Source organism: Corvus moneduloides, chromosome 28 (genome assembly GCF_009650955.1).
Source record: "Corvus moneduloides isolate bCorMon1 chromosome 28, bCorMon1.pri, whole genome shotgun sequence".
In the NCBI taxonomy this organism is placed as follows: Eukaryota; Metazoa; Chordata; class Aves; order Passeriformes; family Corvidae; genus Corvus; species Corvus moneduloides.
Window position 1 is genome coordinate 5,708,053 of NC_045503.1, and position 22,152 is coordinate 5,730,204.

Consider the following 22,152-nt stretch of genomic DNA (forward strand, 5'->3'; position numbering starts at 1 on the left):
GCATTAGAAAAAAAAAAAAATTAAGACGGCGTCCAGGTACTCTGTATGTCTATTTCAGAACTGTGAAAGGGAAAAAAATCAGTCTGAATTAAAAATTTTAAACTGAATTTAAACTGATACGGTCAGATTTGTGGATAGACAGAGCGCTGTCGGTCCCGCACCACAACAGAGCTGGAGATAAGGTGCCTTGACTCAGTAAGCTCTGAAACTCTGACAGGTGCACAGCGGCTACAGGAGTTTAGCAAAGCTCATCTCCTCCTTGGTTCCAAGTACGCTGTGAAGCATTCTTTGCCCATTTGACACACCGAACCCTTTATTGGAACATAAAAAGCTTGCGCAATATTCCCTCAATAAAAATGAGCATTAATTTTACATTTAATATTAAAACATTAAAGTGTAGAACGGTTCCAAAACCTCGTACTTTATTACAGGTGGTTTCAATACATTATATCAGTGTTAAGATACAGTTAATAAATAATCTCGAACTTTTTCTATAGAGAATTTAACTATGACACAGTATTTTTCATAAAAATAACTGCAACTAGTCACGAAATCTAATGTTGCATTTAAAAAACCAAAAAAACCCAAAAAAAAGCACCTGTTTTACTACAACTCCATTGGAGCAGATTTCCACAAGCTGTTAACAAAATACCACAATCCTTAAGTGATTTAAGTGAAAAAAAATGTGAACTTATTTTCTTTCAAATGACAATTAAAGCTCTTCCGTCTCAATATCATTCCCCACTGCTCCGTCCTTTCCAGGGTCTTCTTTGCTCCCTAATTTTTTTCTTCAACTGTTGCTCAAAGTATTTTTCCTTTGTAGTCCTTTCTCTCTCCTGCTCTTCCTCATCCTGCTTTAAATTAATTTCCTTCTCAGGACCATGGAATTCCAATTTCTTTTTTATGCACCAATAGCTTCTCAATCAGATTAAAAAAGGAATTTTTAAAATGTGGAAATAAAGAACGAAAACAGACATGGGAATTTCATGTTCACTTCATTTCTCCCCATGTTCCATCTCCAAAGTCTTTTGCATAAACCTCAGCATCTGTTATCAAGAAATTTTTAAAAATTGTGCCAGCTTTCACTTTGGAAGGAATACAGAAAAAAACCCCAGGAAGTCTGTTTTCTTAAGAATCCTCAGATTACCCATCAGATTTGGTTTCCGTTCCCCCTAGGATGAACTACATGTTCTGAATACAGTCAGGCAGAGAAAGTGGCTTCAAGGTGTTCCGCTAGCTGGGATTATGAGATTATTTATAAACTGTGTAGAGGAGTCTTGACCGCAGTACAATACCATTCTGCAGTATTATTATTCTTCATCCAAAATTCAGGTCCTCAGCGCTAGCGTCCACCATGGATTCAGGTTCATCCCAATCCTTTAAAAGACACAGGAAAATTAAGAAAGCAAAACCAGTGTACAGTTCAACTATACTAAATAGAAGTGAAATAGTCCACTAACACAGAATAAGGAGATCAAATTACCTCAGTTTGGTGTCATTTGGGTCATAAATTTGGATTTAATCATCCCAGTCCGTGGGCCTCTTTGGTCATAAATTTTTCTCAGTCGTAAACAATCTAAATAATCTTGTGTGTTGCCAGATGCATTTTGTCATCAATTTTTATTTTGTATGTTTGATCTGGCATTATAATAAAATATATATAATCAGAGTATATAGCTGTGTATATCTGTCAGCCGAGGTTTTAAAGAAAGCAAGGGAAAGTTTTTAAGAACCTTAAACCTAAGTCTTAGGAACTGCCTTGCAGCAGAATGATAACGCTAGAAAGTACTAGAAAACTAACACAGAAAAACAAAAAACTAGGCAAAATAAAAATGATCCATGGCATAAGCTCAATAACTATATAATTGTATTACAACTATATAATGATGTTAGATAGCTAATGCTGAATTTCACTGTGACACACAAAGCACAAGGTTCACCAAGTCACTGGAAATGACGCACAAGTACAAAAGGCAGGTAATAGCCTACAACATGTTGTTTCAGTGAGGGGGTCTTAACACAAATCCTGCTGAACAACTGGATTAATTCCCAACTCGGTCGGATAATTTCCAAATCGGTGGGTTTGTACAAATCCGCATTTCTTGACCCCGGTGCATGCTGGGGTTTGTAGTCGGGGCGCCCGGTGCCGGCGGCTGTAAGCCTGTTTGGGATTGGCTGGCGGCGCGGAAGCGCTCTGCGCGGAGCCAATGAATGGGCGGGATATTGGGGAATCGCGGATTCCCGGATACGGCCGCGCACCGCCTGCTCTGGCCCGGCCCCAGAGAAGCCTTCGCCGCCTCGGGCCGGGCGGACCTGACGCCGTGCTCTCCCACCCTGTCCCGCCCCATCCCGTGCCAGTCCCGTCCGTCCTGCCCCGTTCATCTCCGTCTCGACCTGTCCCGGATGGCCGCGATCTCTCGGGCACCCGCGGGCCGAGGGCAGGTGAGGCATCGGCGCCCTAAGTCAGTCTGTATCTGGGCAGCCGCGGCCCGGGCCGGCGTTTGCGTCCTGCGTGGGGGGGATGTGTGCAACCTTCCCTTCCTACAGCTCCCTGACAGAAGGGTGCAGCCATGTAGTGCCCAGCTCTGCTTCCAGGGAACCAGCGACAGGGCGAGAGGACAGTCTTAAGCTGTGCCAGGGAAGGTTTAGGTTGGACATCCGAAAGAATTTCTTCACAGAAGGGGTGGTCAGACATTGGAAGGGGTTGCCCGTGGAGCCACCATCCCTGGACATGTTTAAGGGAAGACTGGACGTGGCACTCAGTGCTTTGGTCTGGTTGACAAGGTGGGGATCAGTCACAGGTTGGACTCGATGATGTCAGAGGTCTTTTCCAACGTCATTGACTCTGATTCTTGGCAGGGCCACGGCCATGTACCCCACAGGACCAGCACTCGTGGTGAACTCACCGTGGTGGACACAGAGCTGGAGAACGCTGGGAGAACTCGGTCCCACCGTGGCAGGTTCGTGAAGGCGTGCGATGGAAACGCCCGCGGGGCCCAGCGGTGCCAGATGCCAGGAAGCACCGTGTGGGCAGGGAACAGCCACGTAGCCCAGAGCACTCCGGGCAGCACCTCCCACGCGCGGTTAAGCTCAGTTCTGAGTAAAGTGGCACAACTAGAAAGCAAGATCATGAGTCAAAAAAAGCACCTGGAATTGCAGAACACTGACTCGGGCCTGAAGCCTTTGGCTGAGGAGTGCCCCTCGTCTGCCTCTGGGCGTGGACGTGGTGCCAGGGGCACGAAGTACCGGAAGAATTATGGTATTACCAGTGGGAATGGGACCCGCAGGGATGCCTGTTCTGAGGAAGAAGAAAGCATCCAAAGCCCTAAAAAGAATGTTACGGTTAAACAACAGCTTGATTTGGATAGCGATGAAGAGGAAATGAGAGAATTGATGGAGAGCTCTTTGGGGTTTTCCAGTGGAAATGGGAATCAGAAGGTTCTGGTAAGTGATGCTCAGTGGAGTAGAAAGGTAAATATGAACTTTGCTGGATTATGTATTTTTATTAATGCTTTTATATAATTGTTTTAATTGGTTGGTTGCTTTTTATTTAGGTAACACCAACACCTAAATTTTAACTGTGCATTTGTGTCTTGCTCATGATAGGATTCAGTTTCACATCTTAACATCTTAAAATTACTCTGTTTGACCCACAACAATTTGTTCTCCCTTTAGCAATCTGCACATAACAATGAAGTAACACATAAATCTCTTTTTCATGTTCTTCAAAAAGAGCAAGACTCCGGTTCCATCAGGAAGGCCTCCTCCACCTCGTAAGGAAGTTTCACCATTAGAGTTACCCAAAGCATCTGCTTTTCACAACAAAGACTCGGAGAAAAGTGCATTTGGTAAAGTTAATTCACCAGCACCTTCACCCGCCAGCAGAAACCTGTCAGGACGTACCATGAGATCTCGATTCCCGTCGTCTTCCGTGAAAGACGCCACTGTAAAGATTGCTCTGCCTAAAGCAGGCTACACCAAGCAAAGCCAAGAATCCCTTGAAAGTGACAGAAGTGAAATAAAGTCATTAGATGAATTGTTTTCAAAAGGAGCTGATGCAGAAGATCTGACCAGCAGCAGCTCAAAATGTAAGTTTTTTAAAATACTGTCTCAGTAGACTCGGTATGAATTGTACTGATAATCTCCTGATAAATTCTCGTATCAAACATAGTCACTTCAAAAGGATTCACTGCTAAAATTTCACATAAACCAAGGCCTTATCAAAGTAATTATCTTGGTCTGTTTCTTTTTTCTAGTGTAATAGGTTTGTATTTTTCTTAGGTTTTTTACTTAACGGGTTCAGATTAATGATGCTGCCCTGGGTGATGTTATGATGTCAAAACAATTAGAACATTTAAAATAGTTTTCATGTATCAATGGCACAATGTACCAATGGGTCAGAGTGAGAACAGCTGTAAATGAGGGGCAGCAAAAACCTCTTGAACTTCAGTCAGCAGACCAAAGGAGGAAATTGTAGGAGTTTCTACGATGTTAAAGAATCTGAGTGACTGATGGCTATTAGTTTTTGGGTACTAAACTAGGAAGGTAGTACCGATTTTTTTTTTTTTCCACTTTTCTCACTTACGGGACAGCGTACTGTAACTTTCATGCAAATTCTCATGTCGATGTGTCATTTGTTTGTAGACTTTAGACTGAATATCCTGAGCCTTGATGATTTGGCACCTGATACTACCAGTAAGGCAGCAGAACTACAGCAGAAAGTAAGTAGAAATTCCCCACTAGCACTTATTCCCACTCTGTTTGGTGGAGTGTGGAGGTTCTAAAAAAAATACTTTTACAGGGAAAAGACATTCAGTTTACTCAAGAATCAAACAAGTATGTGAAAAAAGATACATTGGTGGGGGAAGAGGACCAAGCTGCTCTTAAAATGACCAGTGCAGTAACTGGTGTGAGTGATTCTTCTGAAGAGGATGTTGAAAAAAGCGTCACCGAAGATGAAATCTCTGAACAATTAAGTGGAGTTTCCTCAGATCTCCCTCCACACAAACAGGATTATCTTAATAAGAACGAGAGAACTCTTAATTCAGAATATTCTGAAGACTTTGAAAGGTCTCTGTCTACAACAGACAGGGAATCCCTAGAGGGACACGCTGCGAGCTGCGCATGTTCCAGAGCACACCCAGCTTCAGCATCGGCCCCGTTGGTCACCCAGGAGCGGCACAGCCGGGGACACCGAGTGACCGTCACAGAAACTGCAGTTCAGACAGCAGGGCCTCCGTTCACCTACTGCTGGGCAAAGGGTGAGTTCAGTCATGGCTGCCCTAGTCAGGCAAGTTTTACACTTTTATATATGCCAGGCCAGTCAGCCTTTGATAGAGTTCTTCACTTCAGTGCCAGCTTCCCCTCACTGGTGCTAAATAAGAGATTTTCTAAAGCCCAACACTTTAATCTGCTCTCTACAGAAAAGATTGGGATTGAATATCATAGTAAGAAATGTTTTTTGCTTAAAAATACCCCCCACAGGACCAGTGGCTGGATGAGCCAGCGTTAGCGACAGAGCTCACAATAGCACGAGTAGTACTCTCTAATGAAATTCAATATTCTGATATCTTCACTATCGTAAATAACAGCACTGTAGCGTTACTAAAGTGATTGCTCATCATAGAGTTGTTTTGCATTGTAGTTCTCTCTTGGGAAAGCATTATGGCCCCATGACAGGATCAGAGAGGAGCTTTCACATCCTGAGGGGTAGCTCCCTGCCTACGCCTCTTTACTTAAAAGAAAAAGTGCTAAGAGCCACCATTCCTTGCCACACTCAAGGAGAAAGTAGAAACTCGAGTGTGCTTGAAAACAGAAGCAATGAGAACAAAAGTGTTTGAGTCTGCCTAGGGTTAGAAAAGGTGCCTTCTGCAACGGTGGTGTGAGCCTAAGAATAAAGAAACTGTGGAGGTTGTATAACTATGTCAACATTTTTTTTGGCTGACAGAATTCTCCTGTTGAGCTCTACAGTGGTTTTAGGGCAGCTGCTGTCCCAAGAAACTGCTGAAGAACCACCAAGTAAGCAGCACTAAACCTTTCCACTCTCTCCACCCAGTAATTCTGATGTTATCCTACGCACAGCAAACCCCTCTGCAGTGCTCTCCCCCCCTGTTGGAACCAGCTACATCGATCCAGTGCCAATTGCCAGTCACGTCATCAGCACGGACGCAGTAGAAGGTACCGAAACCACATTTATTCTTCGTTTTTACTCTCTTTTCTGCACCTAAGCCCGGCTTGGTTCGTTGAGCCCTCGCTGCCGACCGCGCCTTACCGCAGTGTACCCTGTCCCTTTCTCGCAGCCCTGACCGCGTACAGTCCCTCGGTTCTCGTTTTACATACCATGTGCAAGCAGCACGTGATGCTGACCCAGCAGTTTGTTGAGAACATTCACCACCTTCACACATCCCTCGTGGAGTCATTAGAGCAAGAGAAGTTCCACTACCATACCCTGGAAGAGGCTAAAGAGGTATTTATGACAAACCAGAGACTGAGCGTATATTCCTTTCCAAACGCTTGTGGTATTTGCAGCAAACCCAGTTCCTTTGCATATGATTAATTAATAAGTTTACACAGTTAAAAAAAAAGACTTAATGTCTTGCTGGAGGCCATAGTTTTTGAAGATTAATGTTTCTGCTGTACCATTTAGCTGTCCTAAAATGAACAAGGATCATGCAGATGCTGCAACAGAAGGGTCACTTTCTGTTGCTAGCACAGAAAAGTGCAGGTGTCTTGACATGAAGATTAGTTACTTTCTACTATTTAATAAATAATAATCTACATCATAAAGACATTAGCATATTAAGTTGTTTTTTTTTTTTGCAGTACATCAAGAATCACAAATCCCCACCTCTAACAATTGAGCAAGCACTTGAAGAAATTCAGAGAGCCCAGGACAAATAACAGCTTGGACAGTTACTGAACTTCAAAGTGATGTTTATATTTACAGCTCTAAGGCTGAAACAAGAAACCTTCCAAGTTGCACAGATAAAAGGTTATAAACTATTGGAAGGATTTGTACAAACTGCTATGTTAGTATAAATTAGTTAGTACAAATTGCTAATTGTTACATATCATTTGCTTTTCTATACCTGAATTTTTTACTGATGTACACAATACAGGGATAGGCAGAAGCCTTCAGCCAGACTCTGTCAGCAAAAAAGAAATGGAGAGAACGCTCCTCTCTGCCGGGACCGCGATAAGCCATCACATCCAGCCCGTGAATTGTGAGATCTGCGAGCACATCTGTGATCGTGGCAGAAGTGGAAGTCTGTACTGCAGCCCCCGAGAAATATGACCACAGCAGAAAATTACCACATCCTGACTTCAGTGCCATTATCCAAAGGGCATTTCTATATAATCAGCCTCGTCAGATTACAACAAACCCAAACACACACTTGGGTGTATTTATTAAGATAAACTCGAAACAAGGAAGGCTTATAAGGCAAGGTACAGGAATCCACTTACTCTGAAATCTGAGCTGCCTTTTTATTTTTAAAAAAGGTGTTTATTGGAAGGCAAAACAATAACATTCACAAGTTGGCAACATACAGGTGTTGTATGCTGATTCACAGACAGGTACAGTTCCACAACTACAGTAGATCTAGAACAAACTGATGTTCCACCATATTAACTGGATGGTTTTAAGAGGGTTTTTGCTATACAAACGAACGACTGGAAAAGGGAGCCACGCAGACCTGGGGGCTGGAAGTGCAGTGTAAGGGCCTAACAGCTCTAGCTGGTGGTCTCTGGAAACAGATACAAAAGGTTTGTTTCTTTTTTCATTTAGATTACAGCAAGTTTCCAATAACATCTTGTCGATAGAAACGTGTAGAGCAGAGAAAATGGATTCTCTTCTATTGAACTAATTAGCTTTTATTAAAGGGTATATACAAAAATATAAAAAGCTCAAAGACTGCGTTCCATTACAAAGCATCGCCCATCCCTCAGAGCGCTGGGAAAGCTACCAGAGAACTGACCCTCGTGTCCTGCCCCGAGTGGCGGCTGCAGCAGCTGCTGGGTGGGGCCTGGAGATGGGTGGAAGGTTCTAAAAGCTCGCACAGTGCTCAGAGGTCACCTGCACTGGAACTAGATGCTTCATTCCCCATTTAGACATTAGGATACACTGCTCAGCATCAGTCTGACTTGATCCCAAGGCAGCACCCCTCCACTTCAAATAGAATTAACCTTTTGAGAGAAATAAACATACATTATGGAACTAGAGAACATACAACCACATCAGATAATGTCTGTATTCCACAGGAATGAATGAGGCACAATCCTCCACCAGGAACAGCTTGACCGGGGTTTAATTCTACTATAAAATGGGGAACTAGTTAAAAAAGTTTTGCAAGATAAATGGAAATTTTGAAACTTGCTAGACATGTCATAGTAACAACTGGCCTTTTTTAAGCACTAATTGACAAGTGTTGAAGTACATGTCATAGCTTTCCATTTTTCACCATAGTTTTAAAAGTAATTCATTTGTCACTTCCTCCAGACTTTAATCCGGATTTCTACAAGTTTAATGTTTTGTAGAAGATGCAAGACATCTTTCTTCAGAGAGTCTTATTCGGTTGGTGGAGGGTCTTGTGTTTCACGCTTCACTGAAACAATAGGGAAAAGAGTTCTTACACATTCCGCAGTTACCTAAGCTGTCTGAAATGTTTCGTGGAATGAGGGTTCTGTTAATCAGGAATTTCTCCTTACGGGCTTTATTTGAACCCATTTGATTGTACAGATCTAGAGGCAGAAGTGACATTTCATTGAGCATGCCAGTTTTTTTCCTCTTAGCTGTTGGCAAGAGCCGATGTTCAATGTATCACAGACTCTCTGCAAAAATCCATCATTTGGGTTTATTGTTTTCACCTTCTTATAAGCACCTCCACTTTTTCTGAACCCTTCCTACACTACAGGGAACTTATTAGCAGTTCTGGCTTTGGCAGAATGTGGTACTAACGGTAGGAAACTCTGAATAGGGTGGGGTAAACAGTAAGCGTGGTCTGACATAATTCCAACCGCAAGGACCTCCCTGCTGTGGCAGCCGTCCCTTCTGTGGCACAGCTCCCCATCCACGAACTTTGCAACTGCTCCGAGTTTTTGTGGGGCAGCATTCAAAGATGCGGGTGCTCGGTATTGCGGCCGGGAAGCGGCTTACACAGAACATGCTAATTAATTAATGTTTCAGAAATTAGAATGCAACACAATGCCTAAAAAGGAAAACCTGCTGAGTTAATCAGAGTACATGTCCACTTACCTGTTGTTTTACTGTATCAGTTACATCAGAAGGAATTAAGAGTTACTGATATTTTGATTTGGGTTTACAAAAATCACTTTCAAGTCCATACAGGTTTCTAAATTGCCGAGAAACATTCACTTACATTCATCCCTGGCCTTCATACGTGCGATAAATGAGTAACTTTTATTTCTTCGGTAGTTTTCATAAGGGTCATCCAACGCAACTCCCACTCCTTTGTACTGATCCCATTTGTCTCGGATATCACCTCCTTTAATTGGATCCTGAATTCCTTGTTCCTTGGCTCCCAATCCACCAGATCCACTCCATCCTGCAGCAAGGACACAACATTGCAATCCTTTCATTGTTTGCTTATTACTAGAACTGTGAAGACAAACACAGACATTTTGGAAACAACCAAAGACAGCACCAGTTTGAGAAAGCAGGATGGGAACAGACATGAATTGTCCCATTTATTTCACAAGCATTAATATGCAGACATTCCAGGAGCTGACAGCAGCACTATCCCCAAAAACTGTTAGGGGGATAGGAAGAAAGGCAGCGCAAGCCCAATCTGCCTGGTCAGCCCTGCTGACCTGCACTGCAGGGAGATGAAATGCCCTCGGGTAGGTCAGTTCTATCTGATGCCAAACTCACATCCCCATCTTCTGCATCTTTCCCAGAAAGGCAACTATCACTGCTCCATATACTTATATCTCTGAATATCCTTATGCTGACCTTGGAATGCCAAGGAATAATTCCTTATGGATGTGCATTAATTAATTATATCTAAGACTTCGGTGTCTAATTTTGTTTCCTTGCTTGTGTAGGATTCTAGAACAGCATCTTACCCATTTTCACTAGCATCTGATGGCCTTTATTTTCTTCCCCAAGTCTCGATTCTGGTATAGGAGGCCCAGAACTGGAGCCCAAACCAGCAGAAGAACTAACAAAATAAGAACAAAAAATTAGGAACCAGTGATACTGTTCTGACACAAAGCACAGTCCTATTCTGTTAAGCATTAACATCCAAGACAACTCCATCCACTCTACTAAGCTATCCTCTATTAAAGCCATTAGATTATGCGGTTGTTCAGGTGGTGCCAGAAACACATCACCCGCTTCTCAGCACAAGGGAAATCAAACGCTCTGCTCTTCCCAATGGAGCACTCAGAGAATTACTCCTGCTCCTAAGGAAGGCGTACACAGACTTCACAGTTGCACGCTGTTTCATTCAACTAAAAAGCCACCACAATAGAGCAATATTCTCTCTATAAGCACATATAGCAGATAAATTGTTTCTAAATCTGCTTTCCATCATCTTTTCTGCTCTTTGTTGAAATGCTTATTATCTATCCCCTAGTAACGAGGCAGTGCCCCTGCAGGCGCTCCATTCAAACAGCCCAGGTAAAAGGAGACGGGACCAAACCAAAGCTTACGGAGGAGTGGGGCTGCGAGAGCGGGAACGGCGCCGCCTTCCTGGGGAGTACGACTTGGACCTTGACCGGGACCGTGATCGTGACCGGCTGTGAGAGGAGCGGGACCTGCTCCGGCTTCTGAAAGGGAGAGCGCACGAGTTACCAGAGCAACGCCCACAGCTCCTTGATCAGCCTCGAGGGTTGGGTTTTTCCCACTCCCCAGCTCCCAAGGTTTGGCCCCCCCGCGCCCTACCTGGACTGTGAGCGAGAATAGGATCGTGATCGAGAGCAAGAGCGAGAGCGTGATCTCGAGTAGGAGCCAGATGATTTCGAAGATCGTGAATTAGACCGGGAAGATGAACGACCTCGGCTTTTAGACCGACTGCGAGACCGAGACGGCCCACTGCACGGATGAGCAGAGAAACTCCAGTGAGGTTCCGCGGAGAAGTGCCAGAAACACAAATCTACCCCTGATCAAATTCAAATTACACACAAAAGCACCGCTTCTGCGGTGAAAGCGAAAGCTCGAGCGTGACAAAAATCGTTTCACGGAATCGCAAAGCGGTTCGAGTTGGAAGGGACCTTAAAGCTCATCCAGTTCCAACCCCTGCCAATGGGCAGAGACTCCTTCCTCTAGACCTCTGGGTGGCTTCAAGCCCCGTCTAACCTGGCCTCGGACACTTGCAGGGATGGGGCAGCCAAAGCTTCTCTGGGCAACTTGTGCCGGTTCCATTTTCTGCAGATTAGACAGAAATTCCAGCACACTGGAACTCACTTATTCCATCAGCATGTTGCTGAACAGACTTTCCCTCTGCATTTAGCCCAAGCACCTTCCACAGGAACGGCACACAGCAGAAGGCAGCGCACAGGATCTCTCACCTATTTCTCTTCTCTTGACCCTTCCTCCGCCTTGCTCTCATTTTAGCTCTGAAGAACTCGTACAGTCCATTCTGCTCCCATCCTTCGCTGCAACAAATCAACCACACAGAACCCGCAGGTGTAAATTCCACTTCAGTGGCAACCTTAAGGATTTTCATCAGATTTTGTATGGAATGAAGGGTCTGGGCAAAATTGTCTTGCAAATCTCAGCATAGGCTCAAATGGCAAGCGCAGTCGCAATATAAGAGCGTTAGGAGAACCGAGACATGGGCGAAAAAGAGGGAGGCACTTTGTGGTTTGAGACACCTTCTTATAGAGCATTTTCCTTACCATTTTATTTGCTACACCTACTCTTACCTGTTTCTAGGCCTGTCGTGAGATGGTGGACTATAAAATGCCTCAACCGCTGCCAGGAGTCTCTCGCTGGGGGGCATTGGGGGTGGAAGACGTATATCTTTAGGATCTAAAGGTTTATACTCGTGATCTTCAAGCTGCCAGAAACAAAACAAATTACATTCGTGTCACGTGTCACAGGGTTGCTATCTGAAGAGATAAATACAGATTTAGCTGTGTGGGGACCTCAAATTTCAATACTGGATAAAAGATGACCTGAAAATAAGGATTCTGCAGATGACCCGATGCTTCCTTGTGCTATCACTATTGAGGTCTCTGAGAAAAGCCTGCACTGCACAGGTCGCAGTATTAAGTGGGCCACCAGGTAGATAAAATGCAGATCTCATCCACCTTTGTGCTAATGTGGCTGGATGGAAGCCTGGCACAAACTGGTGTACGAGAATAACACAAAGAGATGGAAGAGGCTTATTTGTTCATCTCAAATACGGAGTACATAAATATAAATATCCCTGAAGATGCCGATGCAGGTATGTTTCCTGTTCTCTATCCTTCTCTGCGTATATAACATTGACATTGTAAAACATCTTCACGAGAATTCCAATTACGAAGAACTAGTACAGTGGCCCCATCAGACCTACGAGGTCTCTCTAGCCGTCTGAAAATCACTGGGGATTTCCATTTCCTACAAACAGGGATCAGATTTTAAAGTGTAAATTAGTCTTTCATGCTGTGAGCTCAACCAGCTTTCTTCTGGCACACAACACTTGAAAATCATCACCATTTTCACTACCTAGTCCCCGCAACTACTCCTGCTCTTAAACCCTACGCAACCAGTTGTGGGATGGAAGGATTCGAAATTATACACGTCCACATTGAACTGCCCCTAATAACAACAACAGGTTTTGGATCTTTTAACCCCACCACTCAGTCCCATAGCAAGCACTTACTTTGACAAGCGGAGCCATCAGTCCAGCGGGAAGATCGAAATAGGGAACATTTGGCACCAGACTGGGATCATCGTGGTTCATGTGAGGGGGCCCTTGGCGCCGCATGTGAGGGGGCTGCCCGTTAAATCCATGTGGTGGAGGCCCAAAATCAGGGTGCTGTGGCCCTCCCCAGGGAGGATGCTCGCTGATTCCAGGATGAGGCAATCTGTGACCAGGATGATGATGAGGAGGTCCAATTTCTGCAGAGTGGGAGGGTTAAAATGTTTTATTTAGCTATCAAGAAAGGAAGGCAATCAGAGAGGTACTTCCAGTTACTCCATTTATCCTAAAACCCAATCTCGGCAGATCCAGCAGAGCACCCGAGCCGAAGGACCAGAGGCTGGCTACAGGTCCACACTCACGAATACCTCCTTGGCCACAGCAACCACTCTCAAGACAACAGGATACTTCAACCCCAAGCCACTGCTTCCTTTGGGACCTACTGCGGTCAAAAGGACCTCAAGAAAGACACACTCGAGAACAAAATGTTTCAAATGTAGCAGGGCAGCTACCAGTGGGATTTATTTCTGAAGCTAAGGACACAATCGCAACTTAGCTTGGATCCGTAATTAGTTCTGTCTCTGTGCCAAATCAACATATGTAAAGAAATGCATACGGCAGCAATTAACTCACATCAGCGGGTGACAAGAAAATACTTTTGGTGAAAAATTAATTTGGAGAAGAGGCAGAGATAACATTCCGTTAAAATAGGGAAGCGAGTGACGCTCATCCAACCACTGATGGACAAACGCCACGAACGCCAGGAGACCCTGCTGAACTCGGTGCACTCTACGGAGAAAACCGCAAGACTGAAAATCAACATCATTTGCAACAGGATCCACGCCTTTTCCAGGAAAAGCCATTACAGCCGCCGCCTAATCTCGAGCTGGTACTATTTGACTCACTGTCGTCAGAACTCAAGCGGAGTCTGTACTGCCATTGCTTCACTGCTTCCCTAATTTTAACCACCTGGTTTAGTAGATCCCTTCCTCCAACAACAAAGAAAGATGTTTTAAATCACCACTACAATCCAAAACCGAGCATCTCGTTCTGAGCTTAAACCTAAACTCCCTGGGACAAGAGGGAGTTCTCCCTTTCTCCCTGCTCGCTACCACAATTCTGAAAAAAAAACCCAACCAAACGATGAAGCCCAAGGGAAAAAAAAAAAAGGGACGATCTCTACTACAGAGGTTAAACTCAATCCTAAGTATATAAACTCAAATCCATTGGTTTCCAAACATTTCTGGACTTGGAAAATTGAGAAACTTTTACGATTAACGTAGCAACTCCTACACGGAAACGTAATGTATCTTTCAAATGACCTGTCACACAGAATCACGGTGATCTTTGGCCTTTACACTGATAAGGATCATTCCAGAGTAACAATAACTCCTGCACGTGCAATGGAAACTACCTCGGGGCAGAACTATAGCAGACTTCCCGATAGAGCCGCAGGCCAGGCAAGCGGCACCTGGTTACGCTCCCAAACATTCCCATGTTCCGACAAGAAAACGGACCCAATGAGAAGGAAGAACTGGAGGCAGGGATCATTTCATCACACACTACCAGGCCACACAACATTAAAGGCAAAAAATTAGAGAGCTTGGCAGTCAAAATAAAAAGGAAGAATGAACGAGTGCATGCACAGGAACAAATCCTTCCAGCCTTCCTCTTAACTTCCTCCATCTACACAGGTCACAGCCCTCACCTACAGGCTGATGCACAGGAGACGTAAATTTACGAGAAAATGCTGCTTCTCACCTTTGAGCTTACTACTTCTAAAGTGGTCACAAAAGAGGTGCCTGTAGAGATGCTGACTTCAATTTGGACTACAATTTCTTACCCATTAGGGAAGACTCAAAAAGCAGGGAAGCATCCAACTCTGCATGCGTTTCCTACTCAGCTCTTAGCAGTAGCTTCCCAGACTCCCAAATGAAACATTTCTCAGGAAAATCACACCAGTCCACCGAGGATAAACCGGCACCCCAAACCACTAAATTTTGTAATGGCAATCAGCATCACAACGTAAGAAAACCTGGCCTGGTACACACTTTACCTTGAGGAAAATCCCCCTGGGGGTAATCAAAACGATGAGGATAAGGAGGCCTTTCAAAGGGATGGCGAGGTGGAAAATCATCCTGCATGAAGCGAGGTGGAAAGCGGTTGAAATTATGCGGATGCGGGGGCTGGTTGAATTGGGGATGTTGCTGATGTGGCGGAAATGGGCCTCTGAAGTGAGGTGGCCGCTGCATTCGAAATGGAGGTTCCCTCTGACCCCCACCCCATGGAGGCTGTTCATGCTGGTTGTTCCACGGCGCTTCAAACTGGTTGTTCCAAGAAGGATCAGGCTGGTTGTTCCAAGGTGTCTCTCGCTGATTGTTCCAGCCTTGATCTCTCTGTTCGTTCCACATTCCTTCGTGGTTGTTATTCCAGGGAGGACAATGAGGTGGTCCCTGGCGGGGAAGTACAGAAGCCTGGTAATTAGGTTACAAAAATAAAGAACACAATAACACACCTTCTTAAGGAAATACAGCCCTTGGGCAACACGCACAAGCAAAAGAACATTTCAAATACAGAGTCTGAACAACCGCAACTTCCAAAAAAAGATGGGAAAAGACCAAACTGTTCCCGAACCAAACAGCTCTCGTTCATAGGAATGGCGTGATGGTTAACAAAGTGAGATATGAGTAATACTTTGCCTTTAACTGTGGTCAGAATGACAAAGCTTGGCATTGAAATCTGGATTTCTATCTTCAACTTCCACAGCTTTTCACTGCACTTCCACTACCGAGATGGCCATTCTCAACCTCCACAACCAAGACGGTCATTCCGAACCGCCACATCCGCTTTCGGAACCATTTCATACCTGTTGTTGACCCCATGGCGCAACGGGGTGAGGTTGGTCGAACCAGGGTGGTTTATTTGGGGGAATCTGATCATGAGATCCAGGCCCACGTGGTCCACCTGAGGCAGGATCCTGCACTCCAGACCCGGTTGTGTCATACTCTGTAGAACCAGCCAGAGGCAGCTGAGATTTACCATCATCTGGAACAATTTAGAGACTATTGTCAGCATCAAAGTCACGTGCAATTAGTAAAACATCGGCACACCGGGCTCCAGATGAATTTCTTCTGCAGAAATCTATTACTGGGAGAGAGGATTTCTAATCCATTTAACGCCCATCTCTTTGGTACATTTTATACTCAAGCATCAGCCTGAACCTGCTGCAAGGCTCCGAACAGATTCGAGCTTTTGCCTGAACCAAACCACCAGCGTATTGCGCCTCATTGTTAAAAAAAGGAGGGGGGGGGAAAAAAAAAAAGAAAAAAAAGAAAAAGAAAGTCCTAACACTGTCACCCTTTGATTTTTGCACAGGTCCCAGGTCAGCTCAGTACCTGCTTGTGTGACCGGAGCAGACGGTGGAGCTGAGGCTGGGGCTGCTGTCGGAGCTTGAGGTGGGGGTGTTGATTTCACCTCGTTCTCTAGTGAGGGTATTTGGATCTGTTGTTGCTGCTGCTGCTGCTGCTGCGTTAAACTGTTCACAAACTCTTCATGTTGAGTTTTCAGGTTCTGGATCTGCTGCTGAAAAGCCACTTGCACAGGCTGTACAACCGTTGCATATTCAGTGATCAAATTTGCCTGATAAAATAAATGAAGGAGAACAAGTGAACGCTGTACCTATAATACCTAGCCTATCTTCTTGTTCGGAATTCCCTACATTGCTCTTCACCCTCTCTCCCAAAACACGCACGAGGATGCGGGATAACGCCAGCAGAACTGCCCAGTCTCGCTACGAAGCTTTGCGGAGATTTCCAAAATATTCTCTGCAGGCTGCAACCAACCGTCCTTAGTACTGTCTTTCCAACACAGCTCAAATCAACAGCGCTCATTGTTAATAATAAAAAGGAAAGGCTCCCACAGCCACAACAATTTTTATAGTCAATGTATCCAATTTAAAGCCACAGTTGCTCGTTTCCTGTTGACCAAACACTCCCTGCTATACGAGACACTGCCAAACATGTACAGGACCGTATCAGTCTGTATCCCGCATCCAGGACAACAGCAGCTGGATTATTGAATGTTTGGAATAACAAGGTTGTATTTTACATTATTTTTCGTAATCCCTTGTAAACATCAAGGGAGGGGAGGGGGGCCAGAAATTAGTATTAGCCTTTGAAAAGGAAAATAATTTTCAAAATATTTACACAAATAAGAAAACTGATACTTTTGTGGCTAACCTGGTACTGGCCAAGTCCAAGAGCTGGGCTTTGTAACTGCTGAATAATGGACTCATCAAAGTACCCATTTTTCTCCCATAGCTGAAGAAGCTGCATGAATAAGAGTGAAAGGATTTTAGAAATTATGAACAATCAAAGAAGAACTGAGGCATAGCATTTTTGCATCTTCAGCTTTTCATAAGGCCTAGGATTTTGGCATTTATTTTTGAACCGCTAAAGATTCAGATGCATTTGTCATTATGATAACTCTTAAATAAAACCTAGGCACTTGAAAGTTCTATTTTAAATGCGAACTAGAGCACATCCCGTAATAGACTTTACAAAGATGATCGGACCAGAAAAGTCTCAGTGATCTTCTTCCACCTGCCTATTTGTGAACTTACATAGCACCAACCTAACAAAGCAAAAGTCACCGTTCAACCAAGACCAGATACTCACTCTGGCGATTTTCTGTTGCTTATCCTCCTCCACTGCTAGAAAACTGGTACAATAAATAGGAACAACCACCTTCTGTAAAGCAGCCAGAAGATCTCGTGCTTGCTTCCGCTGGCTTTGAGAAAGGAATGGGAAGAGTTATCTTTTTCACTATAATGCTAAGTGCATTGGAATATTCAATTCATCTCAACTTCAGCTATACCAAAAATAGTGGAATCGTGAAAAAGAGAGTTCTCTCCTTAACAATTTTATTGTAAAGTCTCGCCTGGAGGAAAAATACACAAATTAGATAAAAGGGTTTTACCTAAATTTGATTACTAAAGCACTAGATCAAAGCTGTGGACATCTTAGGACAGCCGCTAAAAATAATTAATACATTAAAAATAAGAAGCAACTAGTCAAACTAACACTGTATCTAGGAGAGAGACTTCATCAAAGTAATCAAAACAGCAAACTGAAACCCGTAACTGAATTCTTACCAGTGATGCAAAACATCGTTGATTAAGTAGATGAGGTGCAGCCGCAGCTCAAAGTGAGCTCCTTCCGCCGTGATCCGGTTCCGCAGGTGCCCAGCCATCAACTCACAGTGTGCCGGAGACTTGGCATTACTAAACATCCAGTTCTTACCAGCCTTAGAAAAGCAAACGTTAAATATTTTAAGTCAGTCTAATGTGTTCACACGATACGGGCTTCCCATAGCTCTGAAATAACCGCAGGAAGGGGAGCTTTCAGGTAACAGCTTTCATCTTACGTGCCTCACAACACGGCTGTAAAGCTGCTACTAACGTACAGAGAATCTCAACACACAAATGAACCCACAGCTCCCCCGAATCCCCGCGCAGGCTCAGACCACTCACCGAAATGGCATCTTTCGTACAAGTGTCAATTATTGGCTGCAACAAGTTGTCAAATTCGTTCATGTCTAATTGGGTTTCCTCCAAAACCTTTTGCATTTGCTGCTCGATTGCAAGGGCTACTGCTGATGTGACTTGTTCCTGATAAAAAAACCCAAAAAGACAGAAGCAAAAAAAAGAAGAAAGAATTACATTATAGCCAATATTCTTTTAAAGAATGAAGCTGCTCTATCCTTATCCTCTTGGATATAAGTAGCTATCTCAAGGACCAAAGTATTTTACAAGCCCTGTAACCTCACGAAAATGTTTCAATTATTTGGTTTTGAAAAGAAAGGACTCTTCACATTTTTCAGGAGAAGTCCAGTTTACTTCTACTTCTAAAATTTATCACTCAATAAAAAATAATTGCGAGAAGCTTGTCAATATAAGGAATGTAACCAAGGCACAAGGAATGCTTCAGTTTGGTTTTCAGTGGCTTTAACAGCTAAACATCTCCTGCAAAAGTCAGCTAGTCCATAGCACATGGTTCCCTTCCACCCCCGATCACATCTAAGTTGGAATGCTACGAACTGGAACATCTTGCAGTTCCCAGCAATCTGCAGCATTAAACAGGGCTTAAAGCAGTCACAATTTATTCCACTCTAAAACTAACAAGGTTTTTCAAAGAGTAAATCAAAGGTTTTAATCACAGATCAGTCGTGCCAGCACAACCTACGCATCGGCTACGTCCATTCCAGGGGAACGATGGCATTTGCCACGCAACAAAAATAAGGAAAGCAACTTCTCACCTCTTCTCACCCCCGTCACTGCTCAGCAGCAAACCATCCTCTCCCCTTTCACTCCTAATTCCTACAGCTGCTGACAGGCCAGGATACACCAGGTGAGCATTCATCTTAAACCAACCTGTCTCATAGCGAGGAGATGCTGCTCCTGCTGTTGCAGGTTCCACTGACTCTGCTGGATGAGTTCCTCCACAGAAGGGGTGCCCTGAGGGGCTGAGATGGGCGCAGCCGGTGGGAGTGATGGCTGTGGCAGAGGCTGGATCTGTGCGGAAGCCTCGATATCTTGGCTCTGCTTGCACAACACTATCAGACAGAGTAAACTTTGAAAGTAAACCTCCCAGAGAAACCTGCTACCGCCAGCCCACGGGTGAAAATGGCACCGGTTCCAAGCAGACCCTCACTCTGAAGGGTCAGGGGGGTCTCCAGAGCTGCTCGGACAACGCTCTCGGACGCACGGTGGGATTCCTGGGGCGTCCTGCGCAGGACCAGGAGTTGGACTCGATGATCCTGATGGGTCCCTTCCAACTCACCGTACTCTATGATTCTACGGTTAATGCAAAGTCGCGCGTGGGCAGTACCAAAGAGGAGAGTCAGCAACTCCCCGTGCACTTCCACAGGGACAACTCCAGCACAAGCTGAGTCCCGGCTCTCCGGGTGCTGAGCTCCGTCTCACCACGCTGCCCGTCCCTGCGGCCCCCCCTGCCCGCCTCCAAACCCACAACCGGGGCCGTGAGGAGCCGTGGGCAGCGCTCAGCCAACTACCCGGAACCCAGAGCGCAGGAAGAGGCTGCAAACCGGTCCCGGCGGGGCAGGGTGAGGCCAGGAGGGACAAAAGTGTCTCCGTCGGCCGACCCCGAGACCCCGAGCCGGCCCCGCCCGAGCCGCAGGCCCCACTCACGCTGCTGCTGCTCCAGGGCAAGCTTGTACTTGTAGTAGCCATAGAAGTCGCCTCCGAAGAGGAAGGAGAATTTGGGGTTCTCCTTCTGCTTCTCCATCGTCATCTTCTCGAACTCGGGCCCGTTCCGCGCCACAAACTGCGCCAGCTTGTCGATGACATTCCGCAGCTCCTGGTCTGTGGGGAGGCAGCGCCGTCAGCCCCCGCTCTCTCCCCGCTCCCTTCCCGTTCCCGTGGTTGCCCCCCGTTCCCCCTGAACCCCCCGATCGCCCCTCACCCTCGGGCGGCAGCGGAATCTCCATGGCCGCAGGTCCCGGGGCCGCTGGGCCGCGCCGCACGGACGGAAGAGCTGCGACACCCGCGCGACCGCGCTTTACGGTCCTGTCGCTATGGAGACGGCGCGCGGCGCCGGTCACGTGGGGTCGCTCGGCACACCTTCCCCTCCCGCCACGGGGCTGGCCCGGCGGTAGCGGGAGGGAATAACGGGAATAACGAACGAGGAAACAAGGCGTAAACAATTCACCATGGGCAATTCAGACGAGCGAGCCGCAGGAGCTGTGGGACTTTTTGCTCTCCCTGCGATGGCATTAGTCCAGACCACGAGGCCACGAGGTATTTCCTGGAACAGATTCTCCCTGTAAACGGGAGCTACAGCAAAGCTCAAGCCCTCATCTAGAGACCCTTGGAAAAGCAAAGGTGAGGTGGGATTACCTGGAGCCCCAGGGGACCGAGGTGAAGGGAACGGAGAAGCACACAGCAAACAGCTTCCACTGCTGCTCACTCCAGCGAGGGGAACATCCCCGGAATTTAATGTCTAGAGTCTCTTCCAAGCCCCACAGGTGAACAAACAGATACTCCAAGGCTGATTTCCTTTGCGCTTCCGGCGGCACAGACCCACCGGGAGGAACTGGAGTCCAAGCACACGCGTCAGCAACTGTTTTCCCACTTGCCCCTCTCTCCACATTTTCCCTTTCCAGTGGGATGCAAGTGCCGTCCCCCAGAAGCGGGAAAACTGCCTGGAAAGCCGGGGACGCCGGGAGCCAGCACCCCATTTCTCCCAGATTTCCTGCTGACAAGCATTTTAAGCCTGCTTTGCTTCACAGGTGCCTTTCTGCCAAGGGCACGCCCAGCTTTTTTTTTTTTTTTTTTTCCCCCCAAATAAAGGTTTGGAAAGCTGAGTTTCACGAGAACTAGATCATACTTTGATTATTCTTAACTTGGAGTTTCCCTTGGCACCAAAAGCCAATTGCGACCAGCTGATTTCAGTCAATTACCCGGGCACACCTGCACAGGGAGCTGCTAGTCCCGAGGGGCCAATGGAGGCACCCCAACGTCCCTCCAGGAACGATGGAGCATCCGGCAGGAGCTGGGGAGCAGCTGGATGCACCCGGGCACCTGAGCAGGCGGGACAGCGTGTGGGGTGCCAGGGGAAAAGTTTCGGCTTTCTGCTTTCATCTTGTCAGTCCCTTCCCAGAGCCCCTAGTCCCTTCACAGTGGCCCAGAAAAGGGGTTTAAACTGGGGGAAAAACTTCCTTTTCCATAATTGTCTGTGTTCAAATTGAGGGGGAATCCCCTTCCCCTGCGATTTTAATGGTATCATTTGAAGGATATATCTGTTTCTATGCTGTTAGGGGTATCAGTTGACAGGGAATCCCCATTTTCCATTGTTGTCTAGTTTAAATGGAAAGGGAAAAACCTCGACCTGGCTATTTTATGGGTTGGAATTAAGGGTAACTCCCACGTTTTCATCATCCTAATGTTTAAATTGAGGGGGAAGCCCAGTTGTCCCTCCTTTTTAAGAGTTTGAACTGAGGGGAAAAAAATCCCCCTTTTTCCACCACTCGAGAGATTTAAAGTGGGAAAAACCCCTCTTTTCCTAATAGTTTAGGGGTTTACATTAAAGGAGAGAAGCCATTTATTTGCTATTGTATTGGTTTAAGTGGAGGCAAACACCCTCTGTTTCCTCATTTTAAAAAGTTTAGTTGAAGGAAGCTCTCCCTTTTTCAGCATTTTAAGGGTTTAAATCTGTATTTTAAGGTACTTCTACCTGTACCCCGGTAACAAATATCTCACACGGGA

General features: G+C 45.6%; 2 protein-coding genes and 1 long non-coding RNA gene across 9 annotated transcripts; 1 reads left to right on the plus strand and 2 right to left on the minus strand.

Annotated features, from left to right (window-relative positions):
- Positions 1–395: 395 nt before the first annotated feature.
- LOC116435913 lies at positions 396–1,986 on the minus strand. Its single transcript, XR_004236900.1, has 2 exons — positions 1,484–1,986; positions 396–1,377 (listed from the first exon to the last, which is right to left on the minus strand). It is a non-coding gene; the product is annotated as an uncharacterized LOC116435913 (long non-coding RNA).
- Positions 1,987–2,196: 210 nt separating this feature from the next.
- C28H19orf44 (chromosome 28 C19orf44 homolog) lies at positions 2,197–7,393 on the plus strand. Of its 5 annotated transcripts, none has more exons than XR_004236898.1 (9): positions 2,197–2,442; positions 2,860–3,444; positions 3,734–4,088; positions 4,645–4,721; positions 4,802–5,261; positions 6,082–6,177; positions 6,300–6,466; positions 6,823–7,028; positions 7,119–7,393. XR_004236898.1 is itself a non-coding variant. In XM_032092569.1 (8 exons), exons 1-8 carry the CDS (start codon positions 2,212–2,214, stop codon positions 6,898–6,900), a joined length of 2,049 nt encoding a protein of 682 aa, XP_031948460.1. In that variant the 5' UTR covers positions 2,197–2,211; the 3' UTR covers positions 6,901–7,393. The 5 variants fall into 5 exon arrangements, 3 of the variants coding, with proteins under 3 accessions (XP_031948460.1, XP_031948461.1, XP_031948462.1); XR_004236899.1 differs by having other exon boundaries at positions 6,823–6,991; XM_032092569.1 differs by having other exon boundaries at positions 6,823–7,393.
- A 78-nt stretch (positions 7,394–7,471) lies between these two features.
- CHERP (calcium homeostasis endoplasmic reticulum protein) lies at positions 7,472–20,460 on the minus strand. 3 transcript variants are annotated; one of them, XM_032092567.1, is made up of 18 exons: positions 20,351–20,460; positions 20,077–20,250; positions 19,300–19,481; positions 18,400–18,537; positions 18,022–18,173; positions 17,546–17,657; positions 17,108–17,197; positions 16,265–16,508; positions 15,736–15,914; positions 14,926–15,322; positions 12,831–13,069; positions 11,887–12,020; positions 11,530–11,616; positions 10,904–11,053; positions 10,672–10,785; positions 10,084–10,178; positions 9,378–9,563; positions 7,472–8,603 (listed from the first exon to the last, which is right to left on the minus strand). In XM_032092567.1, exons 1-18 carry the CDS (start codon positions 20,373–20,375, stop codon positions 8,566–8,568), a joined length of 2,736 nt encoding a protein of 911 aa, XP_031948458.1. In that variant the 5' UTR covers positions 20,376–20,460; the 3' UTR covers positions 7,472–8,565. The 3 variants fall into 3 exon arrangements, with proteins under 3 accessions (XP_031948458.1, XP_031948459.1, XP_031948457.1); XM_032092568.1 differs by having other exon boundaries at positions 7,472–8,184; positions 10,672–10,788; XM_032092566.1 differs by having other exon boundaries at positions 10,672–10,788.
- Between the last annotated feature and the right edge of the window lie 1,692 nt (positions 20,461–22,152).